We start from the raw sequence: 15,924 nt of genomic DNA, 5'->3' as shown, positions 1-15,924 counted from the left end.
CATGTAACAAAGGCAGTATGGTAAGGCAGAAATGCATAATGGATCAAAGCATGTTACAAGCAAAACATGGCAGTCACCAAGGACAGATTATTTGGAAGGACACTACCTAAGGGTGGGCAATTCCAGTTACTGCAACTTAAAAATACAGCCTTGGTTCAACACACCCGGATAAAATGGCTGAATTATTTCCTCAGTATGCAGTCAGTTATCCATCATCTACTTACTTGATTCATGCGTGTTGAACCAAAAGCCCTCCATTGATCTAAGGCGTCATGCTTTTCATACCGATAGGAATCCAACTGCCCTTTAATGTCCACAGCTCATCTGTATCTTTAGTGGCTTAGAAGCTAAGGCTCAGGGAGGACAGAGATGTCATCATTTATTGGTAATAAAACGGTCAGAAAATGCAGCTGAATCAGATAAACATTAAGATTTCAATTCATACAAAGGAAATTAGATATATTTTCCTGCTGCCCTGTAATATTTGTTAGGTGCCCGTTGGTTCAGGTGGGATTACTTTAGTTCCTTTAGTTTGCAGTTGTGCTGCTCTTATTTCTTTAGAGGATAAATGGAACAGAGGTCTGTGAAAGCCTGCAATATTGTTTTAAAAACTCAGCTGTAACCCTGATCTGCTCTCATGATGTCTTTTATGTTATGTTCTCTGAGGTCTCCACAGATCACCTGCATTTATCCCTGGATTAACATCAAAATAAAGGAAAATACTAGTTAAGTGACTCTTCGTTAGCACTGGATTATTTAAGGTTTATCAGACTTAAAGGGGATGATCTTAACCTGATAACTAATTTCCCAGGTATATGTTGAGTGTAGCTCTCCAACATATCCTACATGGCCACTTGGTCGGGTTTTCTCTGCATCTTTCAGAACCCTCTTCTATAGAGAGTTTGTTAGAAACTGTTGCCTCTGCCATCGGAAATGCCCCAGAAGGCATTTGGAGCATACAACACCAGAATAAGACTGTTGGAAAATCTGCCCATTTTACTGACCCAGTTCACAGAATAAGCTTATTTACATCATAGTTCATTTTCACAAAAACAGGACAGTTTTTAATCTTCTGAGCTCCTAGAGTTTCCTATTGCATGTGAGCAGAAAAGTTTCTTTGACGTCTAATGAAAACTACAGTATAAACCCAGCAGAAGGAAAAAAAACAAGCCAGATTCTTGTAACCCTACAAGTTTTCTAGGACAGACAGGTAAGTGCGTCAAGTTTTTCCTTTTAGATTAATTTCGGTGCATTTTTGTCTACTGCAGATGTTGTACTTGGATCTTTCCACCAGTGGCACAAGTTCTTAGGATCACAAAAAAAAAAACATTATTTCCCATAAGGTTTTGCAATCCTGCAGGTCACACTGATCAAATTCCGACCCAAAGGCCAGTTTCTCCATCATATAGCACTTACTGAATATACAGTATGTGAAGTGATTGGGGGGCTGTGAGGGTTCACCATGCATTAATGTAAAAACAACTCCATGTTCGACTGAGACGCTGTGCACACAGATCAGAGTACAGCTCATTTTGCATATATTTGAGTTGATATTCAATTTCATCTGCTAAATGCTTTAATATTAACTTAAACCCAGGAAATCATGTGTTTAAACACAAAGACACAGCAGCGCTAATGAATAACATGTAACAGATGAAAAGGATAAGTCCATTCAAACGCTTAAAACTTTTAAATAATACAACAGCAAAATAGGCACATATGGCAGAAAATACACAGCTCTGATGTTACAGTAGATTTTGTTCATTACGCAGGACGAAGGGGGAAGTGACAAGAAAAAGAAAAACAGTACTATAAGAACAATCAATCTTTGTGCAATCGAAAAGTGACTCAGCCACCGTGACAGAAGCAAGTAATCACAAATTAAACACGTGTTTGTTTGTGCAGGAATCCTCCAAAATGTTGTCCCATGTTTGTAGAGCATGCTGACACGAGGGTTGATGCAGATAAGTTAGAAAAAAAGGTTAAAAAAACAAGGACAAAGCACACAGAATGAGCAAACATGCACACGTTTGTTTTCTTCCTTTCAAAATGGGATGAAAAGCAGTTGCAGGCTCCATAGAATGCAGCCACAGAAACCCAGACTCTAGACCTACACACTGATGGATAAATGAGAGCAAAGCTGGCACACATCACACTGACTGAGCATGACAGTAATCCATAAAGAAAATAACCGTCCAGAAAAAATATTCGTCAGTGTGGCTGCAATGAAAACGAGCTGAGGTGGAGCGTTCAAGAGAGGGAGGCTGAGTCTGAAGCAGTCTGTCAGGTTGTGTTTAGGTGCTATAGGTTCCCCCACTTCTCGGGATTAGGAAACTGTTCTACGCTGCCGCTTTCACTGTGCTCCTGCTCGCCCATGGAGAAGCTTAGTCTGTACTGCAGCTGAAACTTCTCCTAAAGAAAACAAAAAAGGAAAGGTTATGTTTCTGTAAATTACCTATACTTATGGTATTTATATTCAATGACTGAAGAAATAAATGCATCCTCTGAAGTGAAGAAGTTTTAAGAAAACAATCTGCTCACTCTAGCATGTCACCGAAAGGATTTTAAACTGCTCCTATAGTTCCTGCAGGAATTCACCTGACTGAGTGCAATTCAATCTTTAAAGATCTATAGCTACCTTATTAGGGTTGGCTATCAGCAGGATCTGTGTGATGGCTGCAGGAGGGAGGATCGGGTTGAATGCTGGGAGCTCTGATCCTGATGGAGGCTGCAGTTTCACCCCCACAGACTGGAAAGAACAAAACAAACATAAAAATTTCCACCTCCTACCTGTAGTCTGAGACACCTAAATCAAAACTGTGTCTATATCTAAATGAGCATTTTTGCTCATTTGGACATAAACACCAATTTACATCAAACAAGGCAAACGTTGTGATGTCAAATAAGGTCTGCAAGTCCACCTCTGTCCTACAGCTGAGTGTAACTGCTTGATAGAATATATCACCAGTAGTGTAACTTTGCCTACCGAGTGTGATATGTCACCAACTATGTTAAAAAAAAGTTTAAAACGTAATAAGCCAAGTTAAAGCTAATTTAAAATGTTAATAAGCTAAGTTAAAAGGTAAACCACTAAAGTTCCTGTGTCAGCATGCATTTTGAGGGTTATTTCTTTTAATATTACAAAAGTAAAAATGTCTTCTACAATTTTCTGTTCTACAAACACCTTGAAATTTGACTTGAAATTCTAATTTCAAAGTATTTCACTAAGTGTCCTATAAAGGGTTAACAACCTTCAGATATCTTTTGATGAGGAAACAAGCAGCTGAACTGCATCAGCTAATCTCTGCTAACCTGTGGAGCTTTAGCTTCAAAATGAATGTTGGTGGCAGGAACAGGGGCTGAGGACAACATGGATATGATCACCACCAACACGTCGGGTCGAGACGGAGGCGAGTCACGGGCAAAGTGGAAAAGAACCCGCAGACTGTGGCCGTCGAACACGGTTATGGGCAAAAGACTACCTGGAGAAGGAGATGGGAAAAAATAAGCGAAAGGAATCCGCCAGCCCAAAATCACCAAATTATAAAAACACAAAAAGAAAATAATATTGATTGGAGTAAGAATGACAGAAATGTAGATTTGGGGTGTGTGCTTACTGGGCTTTATGGATTCTAGCGGTACAAAAACATTAGCCAGGGTAACTTCTGGGGACAGAGCTGCTGAGTGAGCTGGGGATTTGTCCAGCAGTGAGCCTCCGAGGCTGGGAGCGGGATGATCGGGCACAAAACCTCCAACTGGATGTGCAGCTGTGCTGGATCCTGACTTGCTCTGGAGATCCCTCAGTGTGGGCTTGGACTGCTGCTTGTCCCTTAAAGAAAAAAGATGAGCAGCTGAGCTACTAAGGAAGTCTTTAAATACACCAACTGAGCAGATTCTGGTCCCTTTGGACCACCATGGGACAGTTACCTACAGATTATTAACATTTTCATAAAAATATGAAGATAGTTGGATCCAGACAACAGACGTTCCTGAGTTTGATGTAAAAAGGCCTGCAATGACTTTGCAAAGTTCTTTACTTAAAAAAAATACAATGTATTAGAAACAACACCAACACCAGTACCAATACTGTTTCCTGTTAGAATAAACTCTGTTAAAATGTCCCAATTCTGCCTAAACTACAAAAGTTTAGAAGAAATTGTTCAGCAGCTGAGCCACAGGTTTTATTATGAAGGTTTTACCTGTTTTAGAGTCTGATTTGAATCAAATCATAAAGACATCCCTCATGACAGGTGTCCCACCTGAGTCAGTGGGGTATTTTAAATCAGAGACCAGAAAAATCACATGCGGAGTTCCTCAAGGCACCTTTCTAGGGCCCCTCCTATTCAACATCCACATGCTCCCCTTAGCTCAGATTATAGCTAACAACAAGATCAGTTGCAATAATTATGTAGACGACACACAGCTTTACATCAAAATGTCATTAGGTGACTATGAACCCATCAGAGCGCTGGTTAGATGCTTAGAACAGATCAATATGCGGATGTACCCTTATGTATAAAAATATCTTCTTAAGGGCTATTAATTCAACCATAAATAGATGTGCAGTTAATGATATTTAAGATTAATTATTTATCACGTTAGAACGCTAGTAAAAGAATCGGACTGTAGTGAACTGTAAACACCTTCAATATTGAGTCATCTTTAAAGCATCGGGAGGCTGACCCACAGGGTTTTTAAGTTCTTTAGGAGGCCATTGAATGAACACGGGTGACCGGTCAGTAGGGGTGTAAATAGCCATGTTTTGTATCGATCCAACAGCCGACGATCCGATGCATCGACACGTCCGCAAGATTATCGATTCATGTTTTTTTCCCCCTCCGGTCTATTTTTATCCATTTGCTCCTTGGCGTAATTCTGACTCCCGTGCTGCAGTGGCGCTAAACTTATTTTGCCCTCCTACCTCGCTTCCTGGTTATACTCTTACAGCAGAGTGTTGCAGTGAGCTTGACACAGACATTTTTTGATTTATGCCCAATATTGAAGCGTGGTCTGCGCAACACGCTGTAGGTCTAGATAAGGTCGAGACAGAGATGAAGTTGGCGCGAGTTTGTCCGACAACGGAGGGACATAACGGCGAAAAATAGAGGGGATCCAGGTGAAAAAAGGCTGTTTCGCGCACCTCGCTCTTCAAGCTGGTCCAACTTAACGAGTTGTTTTCCACAATTTCGGTCATAAAAACAAAACAAGCCGGCCTCCTGTCTGCGGTCACCTACAATTTGGGAGAGGTGCAGCAGAGTGTCTGTGGAGGGGGCGAGGATGTCGACACTCAAGAGCCAAAGTTGCATTGCACTCATTGCACTGATTTTGTGCAGTATTTTTTGATGCAAGGCCTTTCAGAATCTATAACGCAGGGGCATTATTATTTTTCAGTGAATGAGGTTTTAATAGGAATAGGTGGAGTACAACTTTTCTACTTCTGTTATTTGCTGTTGTTTCTCAAAAAGATGCATAACGATATTACAGCTTTCATTGATTTGTTTCAAATTTGAAACATTGTCTAGCCTGTAAGGTTAAAAAAAAAATGAAACAATTAATCAAATCGAATCGTATTGTGGTGTATTCTTGAGTATCGAAAATAATTGAATCGTTGGGTCAGGAAATCGGTACTGAATCGAATCGCGATGATGGGTGTGATTTACACCTCTATCAGTCAGACACTATTTGTTCACAAAGGCCCTGATAACAGACAAGTGGGAAACTAAGAAATCCCTTTTTTTTTTTACCTACTTAAGCCGAGTGAGAATTTTTCGACTGGGCCGACTTTCAGCCTGATTGTGCATTGTGTAGTGAACAGGGGGTAACGAGGGGCGATTAGTCTCTCATGACCTCCTCCCGATGAAGAATCGTAAGGTCGGGAGAAAATCAAACGTTTGAAATTTAGTCGGCCGTTGTAAAGGTAGGGACACACTGTACGATTTTTGCCTTTTTTGAGCCGATACTCCAGTCGTTGGAGAATTTTGCGATCTGGCTGACTTTCAGCCTGATTATGCGTCCTGTAGTGTACAGGGGGTACTGAGGGGCGATTAGCCTCTCACAACCACCTTCCAATCAGGAATCATAAGGTCAAGTTTGTAAGGTCATGTTTCAAACATGTTTGAAATTCAGTCAGCCTTCGCAGGATCGCATCAGAGCGTCGGGCCGCACAGCGGGAGAACATGCATCGGGAGTAGTGAACTTTTAAACCCTGTGGTTTCCTCATACAGTTTGAGCTGTAGCTGCGTGGAACGATTGAAAATATCACAGTGTATCCCCGGCTTAAGTTAACATATGTTTTTATTTAGGACTTAGGAAAACACATTTAACAAAAGCGAAGCGTTTAAACTCAATGGGAAACAGTGTCTCCTAAAGCATGATGGTGAAACTGCTCTATTCAATGTTAGGTCACTTCTGATGAAGTTTAATTTTAAAGATGGTTTGTTGTACTGATTAAACAAGAGAACTTGGCGTTTCTGAACGAGTAGTACGGGAAGCGGATCAGTTTTTGTTCATAATGATGAAGCTTTAAAAGACAGAAGAGATGATTGGAGGGATGTAAAGCTTCTTCTTGTTGTTACATCAATTGTTTCTACTGAAGCCAAATCACTTTACTGATTATTATGAAGCTACAACAACCGAAAACAAATCACTAGCTCACAGAGAGCTGCAAGCTCACAAGACTAAACTCTTCAGTCAAGTACAAGTCTAGAGGCAGCTCCTCAAGTCTGTGGGTTTTCTAGATACAGAAACTTGGCAGTGGAAGATATTTTCTGTAAGGTATGACTCAGCAAACAGCTTGCAAGTTTCCCCTGGTGGAAACATGGGAGAGGAAGGTTTCTCAAGCCCCCCTGACTGTTTTTTTCAGTTATACTACCATCAAATATAATATGTCACCGGCTGCGTGGAGTAAAATGATGAGGAGAGTAAAGAAAATCTTCATAAGAGTTCAAAGGGAGTATTTTTTATTAGCTTTCCCCTATTTTCATTCTACATACCATTTGACCTGCAGACCCTCCGGTGGCAGTGACTGCTGTAGCAGCGTCTTTCCCAGGAGGTCCAGCTCATCCAGTGCCGAGTTCCCAGGGTTCACAGCCTGAGAGTGATGAAGAGGGTCGGGATTCAGGAGGAGACTAGGTGCTGCTTGGACATCTGCTTCAATGCTGTCAGAGGACTGTAAAGAAACAGCGAGGATTAACCAGGCGCTCTGAAACGGTTCAGTGGGGTTCAGAAGGAGTAAATAACTGAACGTCTTTCCCAGACCTGGACAATCGTTTCCGGTCTCTCACCTGGAAGGAATCCCACGCTGTGGAGTCCTCTGGTTGTGACATGGGGTTAGATGGGTGCGTTCCTTCACTTAAACCTACATAAAGCACAAAGATTCATAGTTTAGAAGCAGGTTCAAGTCTTACAAATCTTCAAAGACTTCATGAACTTAATGGGACTGGTTAAAGAAAATGTTACCGAGTGACATGAGCTCATCGTCAAGGAGGCTGATTCCTGTGTCCTGTGAGGGAGCATTGAGGCTGTCTGTGGGAGTGGGGAGCTCAGGGAAGGAATAAGGTGACTGGGGGGAGGTGTCCAATCCTGACAGATCTAGCAGTGCTGCAGCAGGGCAGAAAATAAAGACATTATTTTAGTCAGCATCAATCAAAGTCCTAAAAACCGGGATTTCCTTTTTCGTTCTAAATAGTTTCTGTCCGTTTTGAGACCCACCGGCAGGTTTCTGTGTATTTAACGTGTTTCCATTCACAATCTCTCCCTTCACCTGCTGCTTGTACAGGTTGATGACATGAGTCAGGCTGTCGTTGGCCTGGAGGATCTCAGCTGTGCAGAGGAGCGAGCAACCATTATTTAACAAAAATATCAGTATATAACAAAAATCCAGACAGATAGTTGATACAACCCAGAAGGAGTGATCAAATTCTCAAAATACTTATTCGCGGATGGGAAAAAAACTAAAATGTGCTGCTTACCCAGAGCCTCGTCATTGTCCTCTGTGTCACTGGCTAGCCTGAACAGCGTCGGCCTCATCTTCTCACAGCGCTGATACAAATCCTGACGACGAGAAGAGAGAAAGTCAGACAGGTTTCATGTTGAAGGATCAAACCACAGCAGAGTGTGAGAAAAAAAAAAAAAAAGAGAGCCGAAGCCAAAGGATCCCTGTTTCACTCCACCTGTATCAGGTCAGCGTTGTCCTGAGCAGGAGCCGTGCGGTCATAGTCCTGCAGAAGCTGAGTCAGCAGAGCAACGCTCTCCTTCACCTCCTGGATGGCGTTTACTCGCTTAGACACCTTCTCTGCTCGCCTCTGATCCTGAACAAACAACATCCAACCAAGTCAACCGAACCATGAACAAACACATCGTAGGCAGCAGACAAAGAATAATAAAGGTAAAGGTGTGAGTGGAAAGTTCACAGCATAAAGTCTCTGCAAGGTTTTATAATCAGGATGGAAAAGATCTAAAAGCAAAACATGGTGTCCCACAACATCCTTCCTGTTGAGCTAAATTTTCAAATTCACAAATGAGCTAAAGCAGATGCTATAATGTCCGTTCCAGCATGGAGCTCATATCATATCTTTAATAAATTACTTAATACTAAAAATAAGAATTTGACTTCACTTTGGATTTTTTTTAAATCAAACCCAATCAGGTCTAACATTAAACAACTTCCTGATTAATATTTGGTAAAATGTCTCAATAAGCAGCAGTGAAACTGCCCGTCCAGTCACAATCCATGGAGTGCATTTCCTTGGCTGGCTCCCAGGAACAGACTTACCGTCAGTGTTTTCAGATGTTTACGTACTGTAAGCATGTTTTTTCTTTGGTCAAACCTGTTTTTATGCGTTTATGATTATTTCCCTGTTCAAACATCCAGCCCTGTCTCAGTTTCAGCTCCTCAAAAGCCAAATGAAGTGTAGAGAATTCAGTTCAAGTCATTATTCTGTCCCGTCTGTGTAACACCCTAAAACCAATTGCCGTGAAACAGACCCTCAGCATGATGCGTATGTCACCATGTTTAAAAATTAGAACACTCTGTCTTCCGTGTTTCCGAAGCCAGCAACTCTGCTGCTCCAGCTCTTCTTGTTACTGAGAGGTGTAAACCTTGATGATCCCCTGAATAACATCCTGATGATCCCCTTAATCAAATGTAGGAATCTGATTAGATGAGTGAAAGTCTGACGCGGTTAGGTGTCCCAACCATACAACAATTCTCAAACCTAAATAAAGTTGGTTTTGGTTTTAAAAGATGGATCCGCACCAAGAAATAAATTCAACCAGTTCTATCAGGAAGAGCTTTCCGTAGGAATCACACCTGAACCTGTGTGGTTCTCTGGAACTTGCTTAATCATCACATCATAGTGGGTCATCAGGTATAAAATTAAGCCTTTTTAAAATAGAGAATATTTGCATTTAATTCACACTTTTGCACCAAACTGGTCTAAATTTTTAAAAAAGTTAGAAAAAAAGTTATGTTTTCCTGAGTTCCTTAAATTCAACAGAAAGACGTCATTATGTCATCAAATGGAAGCAATAAGAAAACAGAGTCTACCTCTTGGACCATTTCCTTGATGAGTTTGTTAGCAGCTTTTAGGTCCTCTGGGTGGGAGCTATTTAACAGGCGGGACAACATCTATCCAGCAAACAGAGAAAAGAGACACGTTAAGCCGATGGTAGGAGCCTTTACCTCATTAAATGATTAAATTATGATAACTGCTTGGAAGCTCCTTACTTTTGATTTCTCCTCATCCTCAAATATGGCATTTTTAGGTCTGCGTGGAGGAAGGTGTAAAAGTTTGTCAGGAGACAGCTCTGGGTCTTGTTTAATGATACCTGGTTCACAGACACAGAATAAAAAAATATTTAAAATCAGAGCTACTTTAGCTATTCTTAAAGACATATATGTGACACTGTCGAAGTAAAGAAACCAGAATACAGAAAGTGTGATTTTACCCGTCATTCATCTTCAGGCTAGCAGCTTCCTACCTTGTTTCTTTAGCATCTGATAGGCATCAGAGATCTTAGGTTCATCAGGCAACGCCAACGTCCAGCTATAGATCAACTCCAACACTTTATGTTTAACTGGTCCCGGCGAGCGAGAACCTAAATACTGGACATCCAGGACAGAAAGGCTTATTCATTAGTTTATCTAAAGAAAAGATAGAAAGATGCTCATTTTTAGGAGATGAGAAGTCTTACCTTTGGTGAAACTACTTTGATGAGCTCGTTGAGAAAACGGAACTTGCCCACTTCACTGTGAAACCTTTTCCCACAGTTTTTCATACACGTCTCCAGAACCTTGGGTTCAAACAGTAGAAACGGGTCATAAAAAGAGGGCAGCAGGGTGTAGGAAACAGTCCGCATTGTAAAGATGTTTATTTTGGTAACTTACCAATAGTGCCTGCATGGCCTCCCACTCTTGGGGGGACTGGATTTTGTGGGCCAGAAGCCTGGTGGCCAACTGAGGTCTGCAACAGAAGGTGAGAAAAAAATCATAGTCTACTTTATTCTTTGCTACTAAAACCTGATACAAGAAGCTGTAGATTTGAATATGATGCACCTAAAAACAAATCCAGCACTACCAACTGCCTGTAGAGGGCGACCCTTTAGTAATTTTCTATTTTCTTTCCCTTAAGTAAATATTTGTTCTTTGAAATAGTCAGAAGCTTGTTATAAAAAAAGAGAATAACCAAGGGTAATTTGATGCAACTTTGAAATCACTTTTCATCATCATTTGTTACAACTTTAGCCTCCTATCATGAAACTGAAGCAGGTGGTAAAACAATCTGAAGCTTCAGTAGCTCTACAAATTGAAAAGACAGCGAGATGTTAGACCCGTTAATAAACAGAGATAAAAAAAAACATTCATGCCTCAATAAAAGGCTCATAGGAACCATCTGGATGTGGGACATATGGAAAATTTTGCAATTAACCCTTAAAACACAGTTCTTTAGAATGCTATGGAAGTTAGCAAGCATGTGATTTGTTCCTGCTGCAGTCGGATACTGGATTTCATCAAGTCTTCTTAGAGAAGTTTAGTCTCTGTAGCTGTTAACATCCCTGTCAAACCATTCCTGGCAGCGCCTCTGCATGCAAACATTGTGTTATGCTACATCGGACTAAGATCTCCCTAAGATACCACAACTATTTTTTCTCCTCTTTTATTTATGCGTTTCCAGGTGACATATTAAATGGTTTCTGTTGTGCATTAAATCATAACACCTATTTCTTAGTGTTTACTGTTGTGCTATGTCTGATAACACTCTTATTGTTGTTATAAACATGCAGGTCAGTTTGGAGTAGCAAGCAGCTCACCCTAGTCAGATATAGGCAACATTGTAAAGTAAGGGAAACGACCAGAAAAGAAAATCAGATTCCTGAAAATCTGAGCAGATTTGAGCATTAAGGCGTGCAGTGATAACGTAGCCATAGAGACATGGCCTGAAGGAGTGCAAGTTAAAGGGTTGCTCAGCGGGGCTGAACACAAATGCACACCAAATGCATTCGAATTTTATTTGTAAAAACAATATCAAAACTAGGGCTGCAAGTAACGGTTATTTTGCTAATAGATTGATCTGTCGATTATTTTTAACGAAAAATAGATTAATAATCAAATGGCTAAAGGTTCCTTAAAGACGATTTTTTTAAAAGAATTAAACCAGGTCAACCAAAACAATGTTCCAGCTGAAGAGCTCTGGATAGAGCATGTTAACAGAGGAAACCGTTTCTTTATTTTTATTTTAAGGGCCAGATATTTGATCTTTTTTTTTTTTCAATTTTGGTATAATTACTGCTCTAGCTAGGTTGCTCTTTCAGCTTAAATGATGTTTTAGAGTCTCTGTAATCCAGTTGATGATTAATCGATTACTAAATTAGTTCAGGATTTTTTTCAATATCAATTAATCACAATTATCCAATAAATTGTTTCAGCCCTAATCAAAACCATTATTCACTTTTTATACTTTTCACAATAATGGACTCATGTTGGACGATCACATAATATGCCCTACAAGTTGCATTGGTTTTATTGTAACCAATTATGAAAAAGGACACCTAAAATTACTTATATTTTAATATCAGAAATCTAAATCCATGTTTATTTCTCCCTCAAGCAATACATGGAAATCCTCAGTTTGTATAAATTTCCACTTTGATTCCCAATAAATAAACTGCAATAGCCAGCTTGCAAACATCCCTGTGGCCTTTAGAGTCTCGTCTTACCCCTCCAAATCATTGTTGAGCTGTTCACAGAAGGCATTAATGCTGCTCCAGTCTGTGTCTCTGTTCAGTGGATTTGTGGCTCTGTCTGAAAAGTCAACAAAGATGAACAAAACAGGATTAGGAGGTGAGCTGAACAAAACACCACAACTTTTGTGAATTTGGTTATATTAAGGTTGCATTTCAGACAAAAATATATATTTGTTTATACAGAAGATATTTTATTGTAATTCCTTCTATCAAACTATCTTTATGTAAAGGATTTCTTTTTTTCGGACAATTTCAGACCAACAATAAATGATTCAACCAAATACACATAAAATAAAACCCATCAAAACAAACCACACACCAATTTCCAAGCTAACTAAATTTATCTGAACATAAATAGAAACAAAAATCTCCACCACAAAAAAACTGTTGGCATATACAGCCAGAGAACTGACATCCATTAATGCAAATTGTCTAAAAAGTGGTATAAAGAAGTAAAATTTTTTATACCCCCTCTCCTTCTTTATGTAAATAAATCATCAGCTTATCGCCATGCAAATCAAAATAATGATTTGCAAGAATGATAACATATTATTTAGAATAAAACTATATTAATGCTTAAATAATTAACATTTGGTAAGAAACAAAAAGCCAGATGCAGGCTAGATTTTGCCATTTAGAAAAGAAAAACACAAAAAAATGTTAATTCCAATAAAAATATGTGTAAATATGAAGTTAGCAAGAAAGACAGCCCAAAAGCTTCCACTGCTAGCCGCGTGACCCTTCAACTGAAAAATCATCCCAGCTTGTCATCGTGTAGGTGAGTCTACCTCAGCTGCTAACAGTGTCACTGTAGCTAGCTTTCTGTCAGCAGGTGTAGTCTTTTCTACTACAACATAAAAACAGCAGCTGTTACCATTTGTAACATCAGTATAATTAAAAACTCTGCCCTAATGGCCGGTAGTAGCTGTCGCGGTGAAGCTAAACTACGCCTGTCAGAGTGTTGACAGCTGGCAGCTATAGGTTAGCATCCTGGAGGTGGCGGCAGGCTTTGAGCTCCTATTCCTGCTCCAGCTAAGGCTGAAAAGAGCTGCTAATTCCTCCACCGCTTACGGATGATAATTACTTTCCGTCCTTAAACCCAGGCAACACCGACTCGGAGGGATTTGTTTAAAAGACTTACTGATACGAGACTCCAAACTCTCCGTATCGGGCGGCGCAGCCATCACTGCGAGATGTACGTAAGGTTACGTCGAGCAAAGACGGAAGTGACGTAGGAGGTGAGGAGAGACGGAACACATTTGAAAGATTTGAAATAATCTTACACTCTACACAAGGGATTAGATTGTTTATTTATAAATGCTTTCATTGTTAAAAAAAAAAATAAATATATATATATATATATATATATATATATATATATATACAAACACACACACACACACGCAAAAAAAAAGTACTATATAACCCAAATATAAGGCCCAAAAGAGTTCAAACCCTCTGGAAGAGTGCCCCCAAATTGCAGAAAACTCATTGATTCTTAAAAAGAAGGATTGTGTACTTTTTATTGTAGAAGTAATTGATTGTAGTGCTGAGACGACAAAGAAAACCGAAAAAAATCTAAATAATACCATGAAAACTGCAGAAAGATACCTCGAAGTAAAAGATTTAAGCTTGAAAACGGTTGAAAGTATGATGGGAAAAATACTTTTAAGTGACATAAACATAGAGACAGATTAGTAATTATAATTGATTATGTATTTCATCATGTTGGGTTAAAACATACAGTTTGCAAAACTATTATTTTATTTTATTATGTTTTTTCATTAAAAAAAATGTCTGGGGGTGAGTCTTGTTTCCTGTTTCCTCGTTTAACTCCTTATCAGTTGGTGGTGGTAATGCACTTAAACTAGTTTCCAAACTGCCATAAAACACAACAAGAAGAAGAACCCAATTATAACCTGCTAATTACATTTATAGATAATTTTATTAGAAAACTACTTGTAGCAATACACAGAAACAAAACTTATGCCACATTTGCATTAAAGTGGATATCAATCCAATAAGTACTTTTTCTATAACTGCAGAATTTTGGTTAAATAATCAGGAAAGCAACCAAAGGCCTATGGAGGAGCTGTAGTGAGCCAACACTCAGGTAGGATGATATATCATCAGGTAAAATCTCTGTAGTGCAATCACCAAAACTGGTCTTTAGTTAGGACTGACAGAGAAAAAGTTATCCTATTGAAATAAAGACACACATTAAGCCGCTTTTGACAAATAAATCAAATAATGAAATAGATGCCACAATAAAAATTATTTTACAAATTACATTAATAGACAGTAATAAAAATGTTGAAAAGTTTCTATTAATTCAGTTTTTTTGTTTACTTTGATAGAGAAATATTTATCGTGTTACATGAAGCAAATATAGCTCATTGTTTAAATAAAACTGTATTTAAATCGTATAGATGCTCAAAGACTTTCATACACAAATCAAATTGAGATTCATCTAAAGAAACAAACAGAAACATGCACATACAGTAGACAGATTAATCAACTTGTTCAACACAAATTATTAAATTAAGATTATAGATTTATCAGATAAAAGAGGTGCACCCTGTTCACATAGTTACAGAGCAAAGATATTTATGAGTCCTTTTTTCTTGCATTTCATTAGATTAGACTTGAAACATTGAATACTCACTGAACAGACGTGCAACTTGTAGGTTACTACTGCATGCAATAAATAATAATAATTATCATTATTGGAAAATATTTGGATGTGGGGTTTTTTCTTTGTTTATTTTTATTTATTTATTTTTAGCAGAGAAAAGAGATGGTTAAAGAGGTTCGATTCAACTCAGGATGTTAATGGCCCAGTCAAAGCCCATTAGAATAGATGCTATTGTCTTGTATCCTTGGTTTACATCCTGCACTGAACTTAAATTCTTGTATGCGGAGACTGCTAGATGTTCTTCTATTTGGTGCCAGACGGTGTGTTCTTCTTCAATGGATCTCTAACAAACCTCCTGCTCTTCCACAGTGGTTGCAGAGTGTGAAGGAACTAATTCCCTTGTAGGCAATGACTCACTGCCTTAAGGACAAACCTCTGTTATTTCACAAAACATGGGATCCATTCTTAGATTACATTGGCATAGAGAGTGAATGGACCATACAGAAGGGACTCTATGGACTTTTCTGGTCTAAGATTCCTGGAGGGAACTATACTTGAGAGTGTATTCAACCAGTTATTATAGTGAAACTGTAATGCCTGGATATCTGCTTATGTATCCTTTTAATTGATTAAATAATCTGAGCTTTAATGTTGTTACATGTTTTTGTATTGTTTTTTTTTTTCTTTCTGTACTAGCTATGTTATTCTTTTTAGACCATATTGTTACAGGTTTTCCTGATTTAGTTTTATTTATGACTTACCGGTACTTATTTTCATTTATTTCATTTTTCCTGTCTTTCACTGTGTGGGGTTTTGTTGCCTGTATAAGTTGGAAAACGAAATAAAGATATGTTAAAAAAAAAAGGAATAGATCCTATTTACTCAATCTGAATTAATTTAAAACTTGATGACATCTTAAACAAAATAAAGATAAAGCATGTAATAAAAAAATTTGAGAAGTTAAACAACACATATTTAACTTGATGACATCTTAAACAAAATAAAGATAAAGCATTTAATAAAAAAAAATTGAGAAGTTAAACAAC

General features: G+C 38.7%; 1 protein-coding gene across 1 annotated transcript; it reads right to left on the bottom strand.

The window, feature by feature from the left end:
- Positions 1-973: 973 nt before the first annotated feature.
- Positions 974-13,442, bottom strand: LOC107096644 (ADP-ribosylation factor-binding protein GGA1-like). Its single transcript, XM_015393395.1, has 17 exons — positions 13,385-13,442; positions 12,217-12,301; positions 10,388-10,463; positions 10,195-10,293; positions 9,982-10,105; positions 9,728-9,828; positions 9,548-9,628; positions 8,172-8,309; positions 7,971-8,052; positions 7,711-7,821; positions 7,459-7,599; positions 7,284-7,357; positions 6,993-7,168; positions 3,618-3,829; positions 3,313-3,482; positions 2,639-2,749; positions 974-2,412 (listed from the first exon to the last, which is right to left on the bottom strand). Exons 1-17 carry the CDS (start codon positions 13,425-13,427, stop codon positions 2,302-2,304), a joined length of 1,935 nt encoding a protein of 644 aa, XP_015248881.1. The 5' UTR covers positions 13,428-13,442; the 3' UTR covers positions 974-2,301.
- Positions 13,443-15,924: the final 2,482 nt, after the last annotated feature.

The sequence above is a fragment of the Cyprinodon variegatus genome, unplaced genomic scaffold (genome assembly GCF_000732505.1).
Source record: "Cyprinodon variegatus isolate N-32 unplaced genomic scaffold, C_variegatus-1.0 Scaffold640, whole genome shotgun sequence".
Taxonomy (NCBI): Eukaryota; Metazoa; Chordata; class Actinopteri; order Cyprinodontiformes; family Cyprinodontidae; genus Cyprinodon; species Cyprinodon variegatus.
This window is presented reverse-complemented; position numbering and strand designations above follow the sequence as displayed.